The sequence below is a fragment of the Syzygium oleosum genome, unplaced genomic scaffold (assembly GCF_021117445.2).
Source record: "Syzygium oleosum isolate NSW1041296 unplaced genomic scaffold, Sole_v2.1 Sole_v2.16, whole genome shotgun sequence".
Taxonomy (NCBI): Eukaryota; Viridiplantae; Streptophyta; class Magnoliopsida; order Myrtales; family Myrtaceae; genus Syzygium; species Syzygium oleosum.
Window position 1 is genome coordinate 2,871,118 of NW_026607500.1, and position 23,762 is coordinate 2,894,879.

Genomic DNA, 23,762 nt, shown 5'->3' on the forward strand with positions numbered 1-23,762 from the left:
CGTCTCCCCCTCCTCTTGGCCGAATCACTCTCCTCCCCCTCCTCCCGTGACCGTGGCCAACCGGCCAAGCCTGTCACTGCCGCCGTCCGTCCGTGGTCGCCGTGAGGCCGTCGGCGCCCCTCGCCGCTCGTTGATGTCGCCGTTGCTGTTTTTCCCTTGTTCCACCACCCTTGGTTGCTAAATCTAGCTTAGGACTCCGGGTAAGTGATACCCTAAACCTCGCCTAGGATAACGGGTAATTTCGGGTTAGTTCGGGGCCGTTTTAGCGAGTTTTAGGGGTTATTCGTGGAGAAATTGGTGGACTGAGTTGGCTGAGTTGTTTGGATGGATTTGTGATAATTTTAGAGGTGGAATTGAGGTTAGAATTGATTAAGTTGGTGATTGGGATGATTACGAGTTATGATCGGGAACTATCGCATGAAAAAAGGGCTTAAATGTGGCGTTTTACTGATTTTTCTGCAGTGGCTGAGTTAATGTGCATATCGTGGCTAAATTGTGGCATGCTTATGTTTGAATTACTATATGTAGTGAATCGGGATTTGTGGCATGAGTGCGACGCCCTTGATTAGTGAAAATTGGCCTAAAATATGAAAGTTGTGATAAATTGAGCTTGTGCAAGTGGAATTGACGAATTTGTGGGTTAATGTGGCTTGTTGGTGATTTGAATGATTTGGGTATCGTATGCGAGTTGATCGTGTGAGGTTGATATGTGATTGGGTGATTGATGTGTTGCACGACTATTAAACACCCTAAGGCGTTTTACGCGGGGTCCAGATAATAAATGGAAAATGTGTGCACGTGTGATAACATAATCCCTGATGCTTGTTTATGCGGGTTGTGTTATAAAAAGCGAGATGGTGTTGCGTCTGAGGCGTGTTCGTTTACGCGGGCTAGAGACACCGAGCCTGAGGCGTGTTCGTTTATGCCGGCTATAGAAGTGTTGTTCAACCTGATGCGTGTTTACGCGGGTTGTGTTATAAAAAGGGAGATGGTGTTGCGCCTGAGGCGTGTTCGTTTACGCGGGCTAGAGACACCGAGCCTGAGGCGTGTTCGTTTACGCGGGCTATAGAAATGTTGTTCAACCTAATGTGTGTTTACGCGGGTTGTGTTATAAAAAGGGAGATGGTGTTGCACCTGAGGCGTGTTCGTTTACGCGGGCTAGAGACACCGAGCTTGAGGCGTGTTCGTTTACGCGGGCTATAGAAGTGTTATTCAACCTGATGCGTGTTTACGCGAGTTGTGTTATAAAAAGGTAGATGGTGTTGTGCTTGAGGCGTGTTCGTTTACGCGGGCTAGAGACACTGAGCCTGAGGCATGTTGACGTGGGCTATAGAAGTGTTGTTGGACCTGAGGCATGTTTATGCGGGTCAGAAATGAATTGGATGCGTGTGCTCGAGTGAAATGGGAATAGTATGATGCTGTGTTTGTTATGCAAATGTGAGTATGGATATGGTTTGATTGGCATTATTGAGTGCGATATGGTGTCAGTTTCTGATAATAATGTTTGAATTCGCATGTTAGATTTCGTGCGTATCAAGGTGAGACATTTGTTCCTGCTATTGTTCTGGCTTGATAGTTATGTGATTTGTGTGCTCGAACATGCCCAGAGATACGTGTTAGCCTAGGTGGTGTTTAGGGTTTCGCTTATTGAGACTTGTCTCATAGTTGTATAATTAACATTTTCAGAACCCCGGTCTGGACCATGAATCCTCCACCGCCACCGTCTCAGCATTTTGGTATACCTATGCACACCGATCATGTAGTAGTAGAGTACCCGATAGATGACAATATGGCTTGGATTAAGCACACCACAGTAGTCTGGGTAGATATAGGATAACCCCTTTGGCAAGCCCATAGTTATACAGCCTGGTGCTTCCGGGAGGGTATGGACGAGTTCGGTCTGGTTCATGGTTTCGATGTCCCTTTCGATGGAGTGGGAGATTGGGATCCATCGGCTATACCTCCTCCTGATGGTAAGATGACCAGCCTCGACACTAGTTTAGCACAGTCAGGTTTTCAACCTGTACCTGCCGAACCCGAACCCACGGTGGCTGAGCCTGAACCGGAGCCGGAAGAGTTACAAGCAGGGTTCGATCCGATGGACGTGGATTTAGGAGAAGAGCCTGAGGAGGAACCCGAAGAAGAACCTGAGGGAGAACCCGAGGAGGAATCGGAAGAAGAGCAAGAGGAAAAACCCGAGGAAGAACCGGAGGAAGAGTCGCCGATTGATGTTCCAGATGATTCTGATGATGAGCCGATCGAGATTGAGGCAGATTCTGAGTCTTCAGAGGAGCATGTGGATCAGGGAGAGTTAGATTCAGGTTCTGGAGAGACCGATTCAGAGTGGACACCGTCTAGAGGTCGTAGGGGTTAGTAGGGGTAGGGTAACCCTTTTTGAAGTGCCCCTTTTTGGAATTAGTATTTACCCAGACTACTGGTCCCTTTTGATGTTGGTGGTGTGAACTTTAGAAGCCGGTTTGCGTGTATAATATGTTTATTGTGAATATAGTGGATATATTGAAGTGGTTGGTTGCTTGGTTATTTATCCCTCCCTGTTACCCCTTTTCTAAGTCTTGTCCGGGAGTTATTCTCGTTTCTGCCGTGTTCGAACTCTGATGTGTTGGTTTGGGTCGGCGATGTTCCTGGGACGTCGCACTTTTTCGATCGAGCTTGGGGTGTCGCGTGCTCGTCGGGGTTCGGGGCGTGACATCTCAGTTGATTTGGTATCAGAGCAAGCTTAGCTCGATCCAAGTTGATCGACGCTTGGAGTGATAAGGAGCGGAGACCTCGGGGTAGCTATTTAGGGAGACCTTAGTGAGTCATAGGTGTGTCTAGTTCTACGCGTATCTCTGGATTGTTTATTATGATTGATGGGTGAATTGAGTGCTTTATCGGTTGAGTTGCAGGTGCGTCTGGACCTGAGGTACGTGCATGAAACTTACTGATTGTGCTCTCATGTTGTGGTGGTTGATTGCTTGTTAAGTGAATTATCGAGATAATTCACTGCCTAGGACCATAGACTGGTATAGTTGGCCTAGGTCTCTAATTCCTGAGTGGAATTATAGCAGGTAGGTAAGTGATAGAAAACCATGATGTGACATTCTAAAATCCGACCCACTTGGGATTTATGAAATGAATAGTTTATGGACGTGCTTGTAGTCAGATCTCGCTCGGAATTGATCACTTCGGGAATACTAACCGTTAGGAAAAGGCTAGTTAGGGATTTAAATTCGCGCGACCAAAGAACTCGGTCGTGAACCGACTTTCGACCATGAAAATTGTCGAGGTGACATTTTGAGCCAATGTAGGCCGATCCAAGTATAGCTATCAATTTGCCATTGTCATACGAGTGGATCGCGGGTGGTTCCGCTTGACCACGAAATGAATTGACGAATGACCCCAAACCTATACCAAACGATCGTGCCCGTCGGATCTAGCGATCGATCCTCGCGATTAAGTGACAACCGAGGTCGTCACGACCCGAGTAAACTTGAACGTGACTTGATTTAATATCGGCCATGGGTCAACAATGCGAATTTCCCCAAAATCCACCCGTTAGTATGAGATATGCGCAAGTTACGTTATTTAAAACTTAGTCATTAATTAGAGACCAAGTTGGGCATTGGAAATTTGGAAAGTCACGACAGATCATTTGGTCGATGTTGTCATTTGCTCGGGTAGCCTCGGATTTGCCCGACTCCTTCAGAAAAATCGAATTTCGGCGAGAAATGGAAAATGACCATTTTACCCCTGGAGGTTTGTTAAGGCCAAGTGTATTTGGGGAAGGGCATTTTGGTCATTTCGTCCTAGTCTTAGAAATAGAAATTTTGGACAATTTTGCCCTTGGACTTTTTGTGAAATCCCCAAATTGCCCTTGGATATTTTGGAAAAGATTCGATCCGGACCGTTGATCTTAAGATGAGATCGAATTTTGACCGTTGATTTGATTTTAGAGAGGAGGGAATGATGGTCAATTGGCACATCAATAATTGACCTTGGATTATTTAAAGCTAAATTTCTCTCTCTCCTTACTCTCTCTCTCTCTCTCTCTCTCGGCATTCCCTCTCTCTCTCTCCCCACCCGATCGAGCCACCCCCTCTCCTCACCGTGACCATCGCCGCCCGCCAAGGCCGGGCACTGCCGCCGCCCTCCCCGTCAACCGGGAGAAAGAGCCGCGGGAGTTATTTCTCGCTCGCCGTGGCCGCTCGCCTAGCCTAGCCCGCCGCCCCACCGTCCCTCTCTCTCTCCCCTATTCTGCCTCACCGAACCACCACCAGCCATCACTCAGCCCAGCCCAGCCGAGACAGATCAGCCGCCGTCCGCCCAAACCGCCGTGCAGCCACCGTCACTGTCGCCGATCCATTCACCGCCGGCTTGCCGCCCCCTTTTTCCACTCTAGCCGAGCCAGCCTAGAGTTCGTGTAAGTCGTCCCCTAAACCTTATTTAGGATGTCGGGTATCGATAGACATGATTAGGGGTTGAATCGGGTTTGTTAGGGGCTATTTTGGGGTTTAATCGGGACTGTTTAGGGCTGTTAGGTTTGGATTAATTAGGGACTGATATTGGCTGAATTGTAGGTGAATTTGTGATGTTTCGAGACTGATTTGATGTGGAATTAGATGCTGGAAATTGTGGCTCGTATTGACGAGCATACGACCTGATTTGAGGACTAAATGGTGTCGGGTTGGCGAAGCCGTGTTGTGGCTGAATTGTGGAGGCAATTAGGGCTGGAAATGGACTTGAAAATGTTGAATTTTATGGCATGATTGTGGCTGTGTTTGTGGGCCCGATAGTGGCCTTGTATGTTCGTGGAATCGTGACTTGATTGATTGAAATGTGGGTCGTTATGTGCACGCATGGGCTGAATTGAATTGATTGTCAATTGGCCGTGTTTGGATGTTTATTAAGCATGAGAAATGTGTGTGGTTTGGTGCGTGCACGGGCCAAATGTGATTGGTTAATGTATTGGCATGTTGGTGTCGAGCAAGTGAACGAGTGAAAAATTATGTGGTGGTGCTGTATGTGTGGTGACAAAAATCCCTGAGGCGGTACCATTACGCGGGGAATTGATCCGTCCTGAGGTGGTACTACTACGCGGGACGATGCCCGGTATTACCTGAGGACGGCCAACCTGAGGCGGTACCATTACGCGGGTTGTGTCGTAGGTGGTGGGTGTTGAGCCTGAGGCGGTACCATTACGCGAGCAAGATACACGGCCTGAGGCGGTACCATTACGCGAGCCACGAAGTGTTGTTAATATGAGTTAGTCGCAGTGAACCTGAGGCGGTACCATTACGCGGGTCACTGGCGAGTTGAGTGGAAAATATGAGATGGTCTCAGTGAATCTGAGGTTGTACCATTACGCGAGTCACTGGCGAGTTGAGTGAAAAGAATGTGATGAGGCAGGAACGAATGCGTGAAGTGTAATTAGAATGTGCATGTGGTTGGAAATTATGCTATTGTGGCTAACGTGCAGGTTGCACGCAGGAAAGGCCCAGGTAAGTATAAATTGTGTACCTGTTATGTAATGGTTGAGTGTGGTTTTGTTTGTAATTGTCTGGAGGTACGTCATAGCCTAGGTGGGGTTTAAGGTGTGTGCTTATTGAGATGTGATCTCATGGTTGTTTCAACCAACAATTTCAGAACCCCGGCTTGAGCAATGAATCTTCCACCGCCACCGCCTGAGTGTTTTGGAGTACCGATGCACACCGACCATAATATTTGTAGAGTATCCTATAGACGACAATATGACCTGGATCAAGCATACCTCAGTAGTTTGGATAGATATAGGACTACCCCTCTGGCAGGTCCACACATACACTGCCTAGATATTCAGAGACGGGGTAGACGAATTTGGCCCCGTCCGTGGCTTCGATGTCCCCTTTGATGGAGTTGGGGATTGGGATCCATCAGCCATACCTCCTCCGGATGGCGAGATGACTAGTTTGGAGACTAGTCTAGCGCAGTCAGGACTCCAGCCTGCGCCTGCAGCACCTGAGCCCTCAGGGGCCGAGCATGATCCGGATCCGGAAGAATCCCTAGCGGGGTATGATCCGATGGATGTAGATCTTGAGGTGATACCAGAAGAAGATGAAGACCCTGAAGCAAAACCCAAAGAGGCCTCAGAAGTAGAGCCTGAAGATGAGCCTGAAGAGGAACCAGAGGACGTACCCGAGTATGAGCCAAAGTACGATCTCGAGTTTGTACCAGAGGACGAGTCGGATGAGGAGCCAGAGGAGGAGGAGCGAGTCGAGGTTCCAGTGGAGTCGGGTGATATAGACAACCCGATTGAGATGAGGCCGAGCCGGAGTCCTCAGAGGAGCAGACATTTCAGAGGGATTCAAATTCGGGTCCTGAGGAGTCAGACTCTGAGTGGACGCCGTCCAGAGGGCGTAGGGGCTAGTATAGGGGTTAGGTAGACCTTTTGATATGTTCCATATTTGGAGATAGGGTATACCCAAGCTGCTGATTCTTTTTTATATCTGTGGTAATTAGTTTAGAAGTTCGGTGTACATGTATATGTTGTGGTTATATAAATTATGGATATTGTATAAGTTTGAATAGGTAATGGATATGTTTATTCTCCCTTTTAACCCTAGTAAACTATTGTCCGGGTATTTGTGGCATTCGCTGATTGATATAAATCTCTGATAAGTCTAATTGGGTCGGCGATACCTTGGGTCGTCGCATTATTCGACCAGAGAAGTGTGTCGCGTGCTCGATGGGATTCGGGGCGTGACATCCTTGTTGATTTGGTATCAGAGCGAGAATAGCTTGATCTAAGTTGGTCGAAGTCTAGAGTGATAAGGAGCAAAGACCCTGGGGTAGTAATCTAGGGAGACCTTAGCGAGTCATAGGGTGGAATAAGCTATACGTGCCTCCAGATTGTTTGTTGTGATTGTTGGATGAATTGATTGTTATAACGATTGAAATGCAGGTGCGTCTGGACCTGAGGTAAGTGCACAAACCCTATTGATTATGGCCTTGTGCTGTGATGATTGATTACCTGCTGAGTGAATTATTGTGTAAATTCACTGCCTAGGAATAGACTGGTATAACTGGCATAGGTTTCTAATTCCTGAGTGGAATTATAGCAGGTAGACGAGTGGTAGAAATCGTGAGGATGAGTTCGCGAGGTAGAGGAACTGGGGGTCCGTCCAGCTCACGAGCCCGACCTGCAGGAGATCCTAGGATGGATGCGGTCATGAGGACCCTAGAAGAAATTGGTAATCTGATAGGACGGCAGACTCAGGAACGAGCTGCCACTATTGCCCAAGCTGCCGAGGCCGCTGTGGCCGCTGCTGCCAATAATAATAATGGGAATCAAGGGCAGGGGCAGGTGAATGCGAATAGGCAAATGCACCAATTAGTCGAGCAGTTTCTGAAATTAAAGCCTCCTAAGTTTGATGGTAGAGGCGATCTTGAGGGTGCATCGCTGTGGGTGGAGGAATTAGAAAAGGCTTTTGAAGTATTGGGGTGTACAGATGAGGAGAAAGTGACATTAACAGTATATCAATTGCAAGGAAATGCAAATGATTGGTGGAAAGCCACCAGAGGAAGGATATTCCCGGCTGGTACCGCCTAGACTTGGGCGATGTTTGTGGAAACCTTTAATGGTAAATATTTTTCTGAGAGTGCCCGGGAACAGAAATTATCTGAGTTTATGAGGCTTCATCAGGGGTAGAGAACAGTGGATCAATACGAGGCTGAATTTGTTCGGTTGTCTAAGTTCGCCCCGAAGATGGTCGAGGACCCGTTGGATAGGGCTCGGAGGTTCCGAGACGGCTTGAAATCGGACCTTCGCAGCCAAATGATTTCATTGAATTTGAGAGAGTATAACGAGATTTATGATAGGGCTTAAGCGATTGAGCGGGACTTGGCGGATAGGGCCGCCGCATCTGAGTCGAGATTCGCCCAAGGTAGGGACAACCGTCAGTTAGGAAAGAGGCAAATGATGGGTAATCGACGTTTTGTCCCTCATGCTAGAAGGAATATAGGGAAATTGGCCCGTAATCAGAATGGTTCGTGTTGGGTGTGTGGGGAAAGACATGGAAGTGGACCTTGTCCAACCAGGGGCGGAGCATGTTTCGGATGTGGCGGATTTGGTCATCATATAAGGTTTTGCCCCAACCTCAGGCATAATAGATTGCCTGCGTTGCTACCACCCCGGAACGGGAATCAAACTGGAGCCGCCTAAACAGCTAATCAGAATATGCCACAGGCGCAAGGACGGGTGTACGCCATGGCCAGAAGAAAGATTGAGAATGCTCCAGGGGTTGTCAAAGGTACGGTTTCTCTGTGCGATCATGCTGCGTACGCTTTATTTGACCCCGGGGCGTCATATTCATTTATATATGAGCAATTTGTTGAGTTGATTGGTATAGAACCACAGTTGCTTGATGTTGTGTTGTGTGTTACGACTCCCTTGAACGATAAGATACTAGTCTCGTTGGGGTGCCCGAATTGTAAGATTGTGATTGGGGATAGAGAGGAAAGGATTGATTTAGCGGTTCTAGCCATGTATGATTTTGATGTGATAGTGGGTATGGATTGGCTATCTAAGCAGAGGGCCGTAATGGATTGTAGTAGCAGGGTAATCCAATTTAATCTTGTTGGACACCCGGAATTCAAGTTTGTGGGAAATCGAGGGGGACCCTCGATCCCACGGATCTCGTCGCTAGAAATGACTAAGTTGTTGAGCGAAGGGTGTCAAGGATTTCTAGCAGCTGTAGTTGATTCGACGGCAGAGGAGCCGAGGCTAGAGGACATAGCCGTGGTGTGTGATTATCCCAATGTATTTCCTCAGGAATTGCCGGGATTGCCACCAAAAAGAGAAGTAGAGTTTGTAATTGAGTTGGCCCCTGGAACTGAGCCAATCTCGAAGGCACCTTATAGAATGTCGTTGTCGAAGTTAAAGGAGTTAAAGCTGCAAATGCAAGAATTATTGGACAAAGGATTTATTCGTCCGAGCGCGTCTCCGTAGGGAACGCCAGTTTTATTTGTGAGGAAGAAAGATGGATCGTTGAGGTTATGTATTGACTATAGGCAGCTAAATCAGGTGACGATAAAAAATAAATATCCCCTGCCGAGGATTGATGATTTGTTTGATCAATTACAAGGGGCTTCGGTGTTTTCTAAAATTGATTTGAGAACGGGATATCATCAATTGAGGATTAGGAAAGAGGATATACTGAAGACGGCATTCAGGACGAGATATGGACATTATGAATTTACGGTAATGCCGTTCGGATTGACGAACGCCCCTGTTGCCTTTATGGACTTAATGAATCGAGTGTTTAAGGAGTTCTTAGATCAATTTGTGATCGTTTTCATAGATGACATATTGGTGTACTCGAAGAGCCCAGAGGAGCATGAGTTCCATTTGAGTAAAGTGTTGCAGACTTTAAGAGAGAACGCACTATATGCTAAGTTTAGTAAGTGCGAGTTCTGGCTCAATCGAGTAGCCTTTCTTGGACACGTGATCTCTGGGGAAGGAATCTCAGTGGATCCAACGAAGATTGAGGCGGTAATGAAGTGGCCGAGACCGACGACGGTAACAGAGGTTCGAAGCTTTCTGGGTTTGGCAGGATATTACCGACGCTTCGTGGAAGGGTTTCGGCAATAGCGACATCGTTGACACATTTAGTGAAAAAGGAAACTAGGTTTGAATGGACCGATAAATGTGAAAGGAGTTTCCAGGAATTAAAGCATAGATTAACAACGGCATCGGTGTTGACTATTCTATCAGGACCCGGAGGATACGAAATTTATAGTGATGCGTCGTTGAAAGGATTGGGGTGTGTACTCATGCAAAATGGACAGGTAGTGGCCTACGCATCAAGGCAGTTAAGACCGCATGAGTTGAACTACCCGACGCATGATTTAGAATTAGCCGCTATAGTATTCGCCCTTAAGATTTGGCGACATTATCTATGCGGAGAGAAATTTCAGATATATACAGATCACCAGAGCCTTAAATATCTGTTTTCTAAAAAGAGTTAAATATGAGGCAGCGTCGGTGGATGGAGTTGTTGAAGGATTACGATTGCGATATATTGTATCATCCCGGGAAGGCCAACTGGGTAGCCGATGCATTTAGTCGGAAGTCAAGCATCGCACACTTGATGGTCAAGGAATGGGCACTATTGGAAAAAGTACGAGACTCGGAGTTTAGATTCGAAGTAAGTAAAGTCTCGAGCTTGCTAGCCACGCTAAGGATTGAACCAGAGATCCAGGCTAAGATTAGGACTTTACAGTCTACGGATCAAGAAATCCAAAGGATTCTAGAGATGGATGATACCAAGAGAAAATCGGACTTCCAGATATCCGAAGACGGGATATTGAAGTTCCGTGGACGATTATGCGTACCTGACGCTGCGGAACTTAAGGAAGAAATTTTGTCAGAAGCGCATCGTAGTAGTTATAGTATTCACCCAGTTAGTACCAAAATGTATCAGAATTTGAGGCAGTATTATTGGTGGAATGGCATGAAGGTGGACATAGCTAGGCATGTGGCCAAGTGTCTGACGTGCCAGCAAGTGAAAGCGCAACATTGTAAGCCCGGAGGATTGTTGCGACCTTTGGAAATCCCAGAGTGGAAATGGGAACATATTACTATGGATTTTGTGACGGGATTACCAAGGAGCCAAAGAGGCCATGATACTATTTGGGTGATTGTCGATAGATTGACAAAGTCGGCACACTTTTTGGCTGTACGAAAAGACTTTGCATTAGATCGATATGCTGAGTTGTATGTGCAACAAATGGTTCGATTGCATAGGGTACCAGTGACGATTACCTCATATCGTGATCCTAAGTTTACTGCCAATTTTTGGAAAAGTCTGCAGACGGCATTAGGATCAAAGCTGCAGTTTAGTACAGCTTACCATCCCCAAACGGATGGCCAGTCTAAGAGGACGATTCAGACTTTAGAGGATATGCTTAGGGCATGTGTATTGAATTTTCAAGGTAAGTGGGAAGAGCAATTGCCCTTAGCAGAATTTGCATATAATAATAGTTTTCAGCAGAGCATCGGAATGGCGCCCTTTGAAGCGCTATATGGCAGGGCTTGTAGGACGCCCGTGTGTTGGGACGAAGTAGGAGAAAGGAGTATAACCAGGCCAAAATTAGTTCAGTAGTCGGTTGTGGCTGTTAAGGTAATTCGTGAAAGGCTGAAAACAGCTCAAAGCCGTCAAAAGAGTTATGCAGACAGAAGGCGACGACCTTTGGAGTTTCAAGTAGGGGATCACTTATTTCTTAAGGTGTCGCCCATGAGATGACTGTCCAGATTCGGTAAAAAAGGAAAGTTGAGTCCGAGGTACGTGGGACCTTTTGAGGTTTTAGAAAGGATTGGAGAATTAGCTTATCGCCTTGCACTTTCGCCAAATTTGTCGCAAGTGCATAATGTGTTCCACGTATCGATGTTGAGAAAATATGAACCGGATCCAACTCAAGTGTTGAATTATGAAGAGATAGAAGTCGACGACAGGGTGTTATCTGTCGAGAGACCAATAAGGATTGAAGATCGGAAAGAACGGGTTCTAAGGAGCAAGACGATCCCGATGGTCAAGGTTGTTTGGGAACATCATGGGACAGAAGGCGCGACGTGGGAAAGTGAAGAGCAAATGCAACGTCAATACCCCCACTTGTTTGAGTAGCTAGTTTGATTTATAAATTTCGAGGACGAAATTTTTATAAGGGGGGAAGAGTTGTGGCATTCTGAAATCCGACTCACTTGGGATTTATGAAATGAATAGTTTATGGACGTGCTTGTAGTTAGATCTCGCCTGGAATTGATCACTTCGGGAATACTAACCGTTAGAGAAAGGCTAGTTAGGGATTTAAATTCGCGCGACCAAAGAACTCGGTCGTGAACCGACTTTCGACCATGAAAATTGTCGAGGTGACATTTTGAGCCAATGTAGGCCGATCCAAGGATAGCTAGGGATCAGTTTGCCATTGTCATAAGAGTGGATCGCGGGTGGTTCCACTTGACCACGAAATGAATTGACGAATGACCCCAAACCTATACCAAACAATCGTGCCCGTCGGATCTAGCGATCGATCCTCGCGATTAAGTGACAATCGATGTCGTCACCACCCGAGTAAACTTGAACGTGACTTGATTTAGTATCGGCCATGGGTCAACAATGCGAATTTCCCCAAAATCCACCCATTAGTATGAGATATGCGCAAGTTACGTTATTTAGAACTTAGTCATTAATTAGAGACCAAGTTGGGCATTGAAAATTTGAAAAGTCACGACAGATCATTTGGACGATGTTATCATTTGCTCGGGTAGCCTCGGATTTGCCCGAATCCTTCAGAAAAATCGAATTTCGGCGAGAAATGGAAAATGACCATTTTACCCCTGGAGATTTGTTAAGGCCAAGTGTATTTGGGGAAGGGCATTTTGGTCATTTCGCCCTAATCTTAGAAATAGAAAATTTTGGACAATTTTGCCCTTGGACTTTTTGTGAAATCCCCAAATTGCCCTTGGATATTTTGGAAAAGATTCGATCCGGACCGTCGATCTTAAGATGAGATCGAATCTTGACTGTTGATTTGATTTTAGAGAGGAGGGAATGATGGTCAATTGGCACACCAATAATTGACCTTGGATTATTTAAAGCTAAATTTCTCTCTCTCTCTCCTCACTCTCTCTTTCTCCCTCTCGGCATTCCCTCTCTCTCTCTCTCCCCACCCAACTGAGCCACCCCATCTCCTCACCGTGACCGTCGCCGCCCGCCAAGGCCGGCAGCTGTCGCCGCCCTCCCGTCCAGCCGGAGCAGCAGCACCGGAGCAGCTCCCCGCCCGCCGTGGCCGCTCGCCTAGCCCAGCCGCTTGCCCCACCGTCCCTCTCTCTCTCCCCTGTTCTGCCTCACCGAACCACCACCAGCCATCACTCAGCCCAGCCCAGCCGAGACAAATCAGCCGCCGTCCGCCCAAACCGCCGTGCAGCCGTCGTCGCCGTTGCCGAGCCGCTCGCCGCTGGCCTGCCGCCCCCTTTTTCCACTCTAACCGAGCCAGCCTAGAGTTCGTGTAAGTCGCCCCCTAAACCCTATTTAGGATGTCGGGTATCGATAGACACGATTAGGAGTTGAATCGGGTTTGTTAGGGGCTGTTTTGGGGTTTAATAGGGACTGTTTAGGGCTGTTCGGTTTGGATTAATTAGGGACTGATATTGGCTGAATTGTGGGTGAATTTGTGATGTTTTGGGACTGATTTGATATGGAATTAGATGCTGGAAATTGTGGCTCGTATTGATGAGCATACGACCTGATTTGAGGACTAAATGGTGTCGGGTTGGCGAAGCCATGTTGTGGCTGAATTGTGGAGGCAATTAGGGCTGGAAATGGACTTGAAAATGTTGAATTTTATGCCATGATTGTGGCTGTGTTTGTGGGCCCGATAGTGGCCTTGTATGTTCGTGGAATCGTGACTTGATTGATTGAAATGTGGGTCGTTATGTGCACGCATGGGCTGAATTGAATTGATTGTCAATTGGCCGTGTTTGGGTGTTTATTAAGCATGAGAAATGTGTGTGGTTTGGTGCGTGCACGGGCCAAATGTGATTGGCTAATGTATTGGCATGTTGGTGTCGAGCAAGTGAACGAGCGAAAAATTATGTGGTGGTGCTGTATGTGTGGTGACAAAAATCCCTGAGGCGGTACCATTACGCGGGGAATTGATCCGTCCTGAGGCAGTACTACTATGCGGGACGATGCCCGGTATTACCCGAGGACGGCCAACCTGAGGCAGTACCATTACGCGGTTTGTGTCGTAGGTGGTGGGTGTTGAGCCTGAGGCGGTACCATTACGCGAGCAAGATACACGGCATGAGGCGGTACCATTACGCGGGCCACGAAGTGTTGTTAATATGAGTTAGTCGCAGTGAACCTGAGGCGGTACCATTACGCGGGTCACTGGCGAGTTGAGTGGAAAATATGAGATGGTCTCAGTGAATCTGAGGCTGTACCATTACGCGGGTCACTGGCGAGTTGAGTGAAAAGAATGTGATGAGGCAGGAACGAGTGCGTGAAGTGTAATTAGAATGTGCATGTGGTTGGAAATTATGCTATTGTGGCTAACGTGCAGGTTGCACGCAAGAAAGGCCCAGGTAAGTGTAAATTGTGTACCTGTTATGTAATGGTTGAGTGTGATTGTGTTTGTAATTGTCTGGAGGTACGTGATAGCCTAGGTGGGGTTTAGGGTGTGTGCTTATTGAGATGTGATCTCATGGTTGTTTCAACCAACAATTTCAGAACCCCGGCCTGAGCAATGAATCTTCCACCGCCACCGCCTGAGCGTTTTGGAGTACCGATGCACACCGACCATAATATTGTAGAGTATCCTATAGACAACAATATGACCTGAATCAAGCATACCTCAGTAGTTTGGGTAGATATAGGACTACCCCTCTGGCAGGCCCACACGTACACTGCCTGGATATTCAGAGACGGGGTAGACGAATTTGGCCCCGTCCGTGGCTTCGATGTCCCCTTTGATGGAGTTGGAGAATGGGATCCATCAGCCATACCTCCTCCGGATGGCGAGTTGACTAGTTTGGAGACTAGTCTAGCGCAGTCAGGACTCCAGCCTGCGCCTGCAGCACCTGAGCCCTCAGGGGCCAAGCATGATCCGGATCCAGAAGAATCCCAGGCGAGGTATGATCCGATGGATGTAGATCTTGAGGTGATACCAGAGGAAGATGAAGACCCTAAAGCAGAACCTGAAGTGGCCCCAGAAGTAGAACCTGAAGATGAGCTTGAAGAGGAACCAGAGGACGTACCCGAGTATGAGCCAGAGTACGATCTCGAGTTTATGCCAGAGGACGAGTCGGATGTGGAGCCAGAGGAGGAGGAGCGAGTCGAGGTTCCAGTGGAGTCGGGTGATATAGACAACCCGATTGAGATCGAGGCCGAGCCGGAGTCCTCAGATGAGCAGGCAGTTCAGGGGGATTCAGATTCGGGTCCTAAGGAGTCAGACTCTGAGTGGACGCCGTCCAGAGGGCGTAGGGGCTAGTATAGGGGTTAGGTAGACCTTTTGATATGTTCCATATTTGGAGATAGGGTATACCCAGGCTGTTGATCCTTTTTGATATCGGTGGTAAATAGTTTAGAAGTTCGGTGTGCATGTATATGTTGTGGTTACGTAAATTGTGGATATTGTATAAGTTTGAATAGGTAATGGATATGTTTATTCTCCCTTTTAACCCTAGTAAAATATTGTCTGGGTATTTGTGGCTTTCGCTGATTGATATAAATCTCTGATAAGTCTAATTGGGTCGGCGATACCCTGGGACATCACATTATTCGACCAGAGAAGTGTGTTGCGTGCTCAATGGGATTCGGGGCGTGACACGTGAATATAAGTTCGAGAGGTAGAGGGACAAGAGGCCAATCAAGTTCGCAAGCCCAACCTGTGGGAGTCCCGAGAATGGATGCGGTCATGAGGACCCTATAAAAGACTAGAAATCTGATGGGACGGTAGGCTCAGGAACGAGCGGCCACTATTGCCCAAGCTGCTGAGGCTGCTGCAGCCGTTGCCATCAAGGGCAACAATGGGAATCAAGGGCAAGGGCAAGGGCAGGTGAATGCGAATCGTCAGATGCATCAGTTGGTAGAACAATTCTTAAAATTAAAGCCCCCTAAGTTTGATGGTAAAGGCGACCCTGAAGCTGCATCGCTTTGGGTAGAGGAATTAGAAAAGGCCTTTGAGGTACTAGGGTGCACCGAAGAAGAGAAGGTAACCCTGGCAGTGTACCAGTTCCAAGGAAACGCAAGTAATTAGTGGAAAGCCACCGGAGGAAGGGTGTTCCCTGCTGGTGCCGCCCAGACTTGGGCGATGTTTGTGGAAGTCTTCAATGGTAAGTACTTTTCTGAGAGTGCCCGAGAACGAAAATTGGCTGAATTCATGAGATTGCGTCAGGGACAAATGTCTGTAGATCAGTACGAGGTAGAATTTTCTAGATTATCCAAGTTTGCCTTGAGAATGGTGGAAGATCCATGGGATAAGGCCCGAAGGTTCCGAGATGGGTTGAAACCGGACCTTCGTAGTCAGATGGTATCTTTGAATTTAAGGGATTATAATGAGATATATGAGCGGGCTCAGGCGATTGAGCGTGACTTAGCGGATAGAGCCGCTGCTTCTGGATCGAGATATGCTCCGGCTAGGGATAATCGTAATCTTGGGAAGAGACCGATGTCCGGGAATCAGCGTTTTATTCCTTCCGTTAAAAGGAACATCGGTAAGCCGAATCGCTTTCAGAATGGCCCGTGTCATCTGTGTGGACAAAGGCATGGTAATGGACTTTGCCCGAATAGAGGCGGAGCTTGTTTTGGATGTGGCAAAAGGGGCCATCACATAAGAAATTGCCCCAACCTCGCATGCACTCATTCAGTACGATTAAATTCGCCTAGAATCGCAAGGAAATCAAATTGGAGCTGTCCCTTCGACTAATCAGAACAGGCCGGCAGCCCAAGGACGAGTATATGCCATGGCGAGAAAGGAAGCGGAGGATGCGCCAGGCGTGGTCACAGGTACGGTCTCTCTCTGTGATCATGCTGCATATGCTTTATTTGATCCGAGGGCTTCACATTCGTTTGTGTCTAAGCAATTCGTTAAATTGACTGGGATAGAACCAAGACCGCTTGATGTTGTGCTATAAATTGCTACTCCATTGAATGATAAAGTGCTAGTTTCGCTAGGATATTCGGATTGAAAAATTGTGACTGGTGATGTAGAAGAAAGAATAGATTTGGCTGTTCTACCTATGTTTGATTTCGATGTGATTATTGGTATGGATTGGTTGACTAGGCAGAGGGCCGTAATGAATTGTAGTAGCAGGGTGATCCAATTTAATCCAGTTGGACATCCTAGATTCAAATTTGTGAGAAATTGAGGAGGAACCTCGATTCCCTGGACTTCGTCACTGGAAGTGACTAAGTTGTTGGATGAAGGGTGCGAAGGGTTTTTAGTGGCAGTAGTTGATTCGACAATTGAGGAACCAAGGCTAGAGGATATAGCCGTGGTGTACAACTTTCCCGATGTCTTTTCTCAGGAACTACCGGGATTGCCACCAGAAAGATAAGTAGAGTTTGTAATCGAGTTGGCCCCTGGGACAGAGCCATTTTCGAAAGCACCCTATAGGATGTCACTGTCTGAGTTAAAAGAATTGAAAGTTCAGATGCAAGAATTGTTGGACAAAGGTTTTATTCGTCCAAGTGCGTCCCCATGGGGAACGCCAGTGTTGTTTGTAAGGAAGAAAGATGGGTCATTGAGGTTGTGTATCGATTATAGGCAGGTGAATCAAGTGACCATCAAGAATAAATATCCCCTGCCAAGGATAGATGATTTGTTTGATCAGTTACAAGGGGCTTCGGTATTTTCTAAGATTGATTTGAGGACGGGATATCATCAGTTGAGAATTAGGAAGGAGGACATACGAAAAACGGCATTCAGGACGAGATATGGGCATTATGAGTTTACAGTAATGCCGTTTGGGTTTACTAATGCCCCTGCTGCCTTTATGGATTTAATTAATCAAGTGTTTAAGGAATTCTTGGATCAATTTGTGATAGTTTTCATAGACGACATATTGGTGTACTCGAAGAGCCCGGAAAAGCATGAGACACATTTAAGTAAAGTTCTACGGACCTTAAGAGAACAGCATTGTACACCAAGTTTAGTAAGTGCGAGTTCTGGCTCAATCAAGTAGCATTTCTTAGACACATGATCTCTAGGGAAGGAATCTCAGTAGATCCAGCAAAAATTGAACCTGTAATGAAGTGGCCGAGACCAACGACGGTAACAGAGGTCCGAAGCTTTTTGGATTTGGCAGGATATTACCAACGTTTCGTGGAAGGGTTTTCGGCAATAGCAACACCGTTGACACATTTGTTGAAAAAGGAAACAAGGTTTGAATGGACCGACAAATGTGAAATGAGTTTTCAAGAACTAAAGCATAGAATGACAACGGCGCCGGTATTGACTATTCCATCAGGACTAGGAGGATATGAAATTTATAGCGATGCATCGTTAAAAGGACTGGGGTGTGTACTCATGCAAAATGGATGAGTAGTGGCCTACGCATCAAGACAGTTGAGACCGCATGAGTTGAACTACCCGACGCATGATTTGGAATTAGCCACAATAGTATTCGCCCTTAAGATTTGGCGACATTACTTATGCGGAGAGAAGTTTCAGATATATACGGACCATCAAAGTTTGAATTATCTGTTTTCTCAAAAGGAGCTTAACTTGAGACAGCGTTGTTGGATGGAGTTACTTAAGGACTACGATTGTGATATTTTATGTCACCCCAGAAAGGCCAACCGGGTAGCTGACGCGTTAAGTCGGAAGTCGAACATCGCATACTTGTTAGTTAAGGAATGGACCTTGTTGGAAAAGGTGCGAGACTCGGAATTTAGACTTGAAGTAAGTCAAGTCTCGAGTTTGCTAGCCACACTAAGGATCGAACCAGAAATCCAGACTAAGATTAAGGCCTTACAATCTACGGACCAAGAAATTCAGAAAATTCTGGAAATGGATGTTACGAAGAGGAAAGCGGACTTTCAAGTATCCGAAGACAAGATCTTGAAGTTCCGAGGAAGGTTGTGTGTGCCCGATGACGCAGAACTTAAGGAGGAAATCTTATCGGAAGCACACCGTAGCAAATATAGCATCCATCCGGGTAGCACGAAAATGTATCAAAACCTTAGACAACACTATTGGTGGAATGGCATGAAGGTGGATATAGCTAAACATGTATCTAAGTGTTTAACATGCCAGCAAGTGAAAGCGCAACATTATAAGCCGGGAGGATTGTTGCGACCGTTGGAAATCCCTGAGTGAAAGTGGGAGCACATCACTATGGATTTTGTAATGGGATTACCAAGGAGCCAAAAGGGCCATGATTCCATTTGGGTGATAGTGGACAGATTAACCAAGTCGGCACATTTTCTAGCGGTGCGAAAGGATTTTGACTTGGAAAGGTATGCCGAATTGTATGTAAGACAAATAGTTCGTCTACATGGAGTGCCGGTGATGATTACTTCGGATCGTGATCCCAGGTTTACCGCCAACTTTTGGAAAAGTGTGCAGACGGCATTAGGATCAAAACTGCAGTTTAGTACAGCTTACCATCCACAAACGGATGGCCAATCTGAGAGGACAATTCAAACTCTAGAAGATATGCTTCGGGCATGTGTATTGGATTTTCAAGGCAAGTGGGAAGAACAATTACCCTTAGTGGAATTCGCATACAATAATAGTTTTCGGGAGAGTATTGGAATGGCGCCATTTGAAGCGCTGTATGGCAGAGCATGTAGGACGCCCGTATGTTGGGACGAAGTTGGAGAAAGGAGTATAACCGGGCCAGAATTAGTTCAACAGCCAGTTAAGGCGGTTAAGATCATTCGCGAAAGGTTGAAAACAGCGCAAAGCCATCAAAAGAGTTATGCAGACATAAGGCGAAAACCTTTGGAATTTCAAGTAGGGGATCACGTATTCCTCAAGGTATCGCCAATGAAAGGATTGTCCCGATTTGGTAAGAAAGGGAAATTGAGTCCACGGTTTGTGGGACCTTTTGAGGTGTTGGAAAGGATTGGAGATTTAGCGTATCGACTCGCCTTACCGCCAAACTTATCTCAAGTGCACAATGTATTCCAAGTGTCGATGTTGAGGAAGTATGAACCGGATCTAGCTCATGTACTGAATTATGAGGAGATAGAAGTGGATGACAGAGTGTCGTACGTGGAAAGGCCAGTGCGGATCGAGGATAGGAAGGAACAAGTCTTAAGGAGCAAGACAATCCCGCTGGTCAAGGTGATTTGGGAACATCACAGGACCGAAGGCGCTACTTGGGAAAGCGAAGAGCTGATGAGATGTCATTAACCCCAGTTGGTTGAATAGTTTGGTTTTGATTGTAAATTTCGAGGACGATAGTTTTATAAGGGGGGAAGAGTTGTGACATTCTAAATTTTGACCCACTTGGTATTTATGAAATGCGTAATTTCAATAACGCACTTGTAGTAAATCTCGCCCAGACTTGATCACTCTTGGGACACTAACCAGTAGGGAAAGGCTAATTAGGGATCTAGATTCGCGCGACCGTAGAACCTGACCATGGACTGACTTTCGACCATAAGGATTGTCGAGGTGATATTTTGGGCTAATATAGACCGATCTAAGGATGGTCATGGATCGATTTACGAATGTCGTATAATTGGATAGCAGGTGATTCCGCCTCGCTAGAATACGAAATTTGCAAACGATCTCAAACCTATTCCAAACGATCGCGTTCTCTAGAACTAGTGATTGATCCTCGCAATTATGTAATAATCAAGATCGCCATGGCTCAAGTGAACTTAAACGTGGCTCGATTTAGTATCGACCACGGGTCAAATGTACGAATTTTCCCGAAAGTCACCCGTTAGTTTGAGATAAGCTCAAGTCGCGTTTATTTGAGTTTGGCCATTAAATAGAGACTGAGTTTGGGTGTTGAAAATTTTGAAAGTCATGACAGAGTAATTGGACGACATCGTTATTACCGTGGTCAGCCTCGGATTTGTCTAGATTCGTCAGAAAACTGAAATTTTGACAGGAAGTGGAAAATTACCGTTTTGCCCTTGGGATTTTGTGAAGACCAAGTGTAAAATGAGAAGGGCATTTTGGTCATTTCATATCAACTTTAGAGATATAAATTTTTGGACGATTTTGCCCCCGCACTTTTGTGAAATTCCAATTTTACCCTTGGATATTTTTTGTGAGAGTTGATCTTGACCGTCGATTTTTGGATAAGATTGAATATTGGCCATTGGATGGAAAGTTGAGAGAGGGGTAGGATGGTAATTTTGGCTTGAGGTAGGTGCACCAATTATTGGTGTCACCTATATAATTCTTTTCCTCTCTCTTTCTCTCTCTCCCTCTCATTCTCACGCCTACACCCTCTCCCCCTCCTCTTGGCAGAATCACTCTCCTCCCCCTCCTCCCGTGACTGTGGCCAACCAGCCAAGCCCGTCACCACCGCCGTCCGTCCGTGGTCGCCGTGAGGCCGTCGGCGCCCCTTACCGTTCTTTAACGCCGGCGTTGCTATTTTTCCCTTGTTCCACCACCCTTGGTTACTAAATCTAGCTTAGGACTCCAGGTAAGTGATATTCTAAACCTCCTAGGATAACTAGTAATTTCGGGTTAGTTCGGGGCCATTTTAACGAGTTTTAGGGGTTATTCGTGGAGAAATTGGTGGACTGAGTTGGTTGAGTTGTTTAGATGGATTTTTGATAATTTTAGAGGTGGAATTGAGGTTAAAATTGATTAAGTTGGTGATTGGGATGATTATGGGTTATGATCGGGAATTATCGCACGAAAAACGGGCTTAAATGTGGCGTTTTAGTGATTTTTCTGCGGTGGCTGAGTTAATGTGCATATCGTGGCTGAATTGCGGCATGCTTATGTTTGAATTACTATATGTGGTGAATCGGGATTTTTGGCATCAGTGCGATGCCCTTGATTGGTGAAAATTGGCCTAGAATATGAAAGTTGTGTTAAATTGAGCTTGTGCAAGTGGAATTGATGAATTTGTGGGTTAATGTGGCTTGTTGGTGATTTAAATGATTTGGGTGTCGTATGCGAGTTGATCGTGTGAGGTTGATATGTGATTGGGTGATTGATGTGTTGCACGACTATTAAACACCCTAAGGCATTTTACGAGGGGTCCAGATAATAAATGGAAAATGTGCGCACATGTGATAACATAATCCCTGATGCGTGTTTACGCGGGTTGTGTTATAAAAAGGGAGATGGTGTTGTGCCTGAGGCGTGTTTGTTTACGCGGGCTAGAGACACCGAGCCTGAGGCGAGTTCGTTTACATGGTGTGACATTCTGAAATCCGACCCACTTGGGATTTATGAAATAGATAATTTTATGAACGTGCTTGTAGTTAGATCTCGCCTGGAACTGATCACTCCTGGGATACTAACCAATAGGGAAAGGCTAATTAGGGATTTAAATTCGCGCGACCATAGAAACTTGATCGTGAACTGACTTTCGACCATGAAAATTGTCGATGTGACATTTTGAGCCAATGTAGGCCGATCCAAGGATAGTTAGGGATTAATTCGCCGCTGTCATACGAGTGGATCGTGGGTGATTCCACCTGACCACGAGACGAGTTGACGAATGATCTTAAACCTATGCCAAATGATCGCGCCCGTCGGAACTAGAGATCGATCCTCGCGATTACGTGACCACCGAGGTCGTCACGACCCGAGTGAACTTAAACGTGGCTTGATTCAGTATCGGCCACGGGTCAAATATGCGAATTTCCCCAAAAGCCACCCGTTAGTTCGAGATACGCTCAAGTTACGTTAATTAAATTTAATCATTAATTAGAGACCAAGTTTGGGCATTAGAAATTATGAAGGTCACGACAGGATAATTGGACAATGTTGTTATTAGATCGGTTAGCTTCAGATTTGTCCGGATTCTTCAGAAAATTTGAATTTCTGCGAGAAATGCAAAATGACCGTTTTACCTTGGGATTTTGTTAAGGGCAAGTATAATGTGAGAGGGGCATTTTGCTCATTTCACTCCTACATTAGAGATAGAAATTTTTGGACAATTTTGCCCTTGGAAATTTTGTGAAATTCCAATTTTGCCCCTGAATATTTTTGGCAATGATTAATCTGGACCATTGATCTTAGGATAAGATCAAATCGTGGCCGTTGATTTGGATGATAGAGAGGGGGGTAGGATGGTCATTTGGTATAGGGGTAGACACTAATTATTGGTGTCATTGATATTTATTTCCAATTTTCTCTCTCTCCCTCTCATTCTCTCTCTCCTCTCTCACGGCAATCTCTCTCTCCCTCACCCCTCTCTCGGCCAAGCCCTCCCCTTCCACCGTGAAGTGCCTAGCCGGCCACACCTTTTGCCGCTGTTCAACCGCCGAGTCGGATAGCCGCCGCTCGGTCGTTCCCGACGCCGCGGCCTCTCCATCACCACCGCCGTCTCTCTCTCTCCCCTGTTTTTCCCCCTCAACGAAACACCTTACCAGCCCCATCTCATCCCCAGCTCAACCAAGAAAGCCAGCAGCCAATCGCCGCCGCTCGTTACCGCCGGCGAGTCGCCAGTAAACCTTACCGCTTGTCGCTACTGCCGCTGCTTTTTTCTCTCTATCCAGCCACCGTAGAGGCCTCAATTTCGCGTAGGAGTCACAAGTAAGTGATACCCTAACCCTCGCCTAGGATAACGGGTATTTTCGGGTTAGTTTGGGGCCGTTTTAGCGAGCTTTAGGGTTAATCGTGGATTAATGGTTGGACTGATTTGGCTGAGTGGTTTGGCTGGAATTGTGATAGTTTTTGAGGTGGAATTGAGGTTAGAATTGATTGGTTAGGTAATCGGAATGATTCCGGGTGATTACTATGGCTTATTGCGTGAAAAACGGGCCTAAATGCGCCGTTATGGTGATTTTCTGTGGTGGCCGAATTAGTGCATATTGGTGATTAAAATATAGTACGTGTTGGTTTGGGGGTTGTCGGTAGGAGTATGACGCCCGAGAATGGTGAAATTTGGCTTAAAATGCAAAAACTCGAGTTAATTGTGCACGTGCGAATTGAATTGGATTGGCTGGTTTGTGGTGATTGTCATGGCTGGAAATAGACATGGAAATATTGAATTTATGCCCATAATTGTGGCTGTGATTGTGGGTCCATTGGCGACCTTGCGTGTTCATTGAATTGTGGAATAATTATTTGAAATG

The 23,762-nt window shown here is 46.3% G+C and overlaps 1 protein-coding gene across 1 annotated transcript; it reads left to right on the top strand.

The window, feature by feature from the left end:
• Positions 1-14,676: 14,676 nt before the first annotated feature.
• On the top strand, positions 14,677-15,792 carry LOC115686572 (uncharacterized). The gene is made up of 2 exons (XM_030611916.1): positions 14,677-14,868; positions 15,493-15,792. Exons 1-2 carry the CDS (start codon positions 14,677-14,679, stop codon positions 15,790-15,792), a joined length of 492 nt encoding a protein of 163 aa, XP_030467776.1.
• Positions 15,793-23,762: the final 7,970 nt, after the last annotated feature.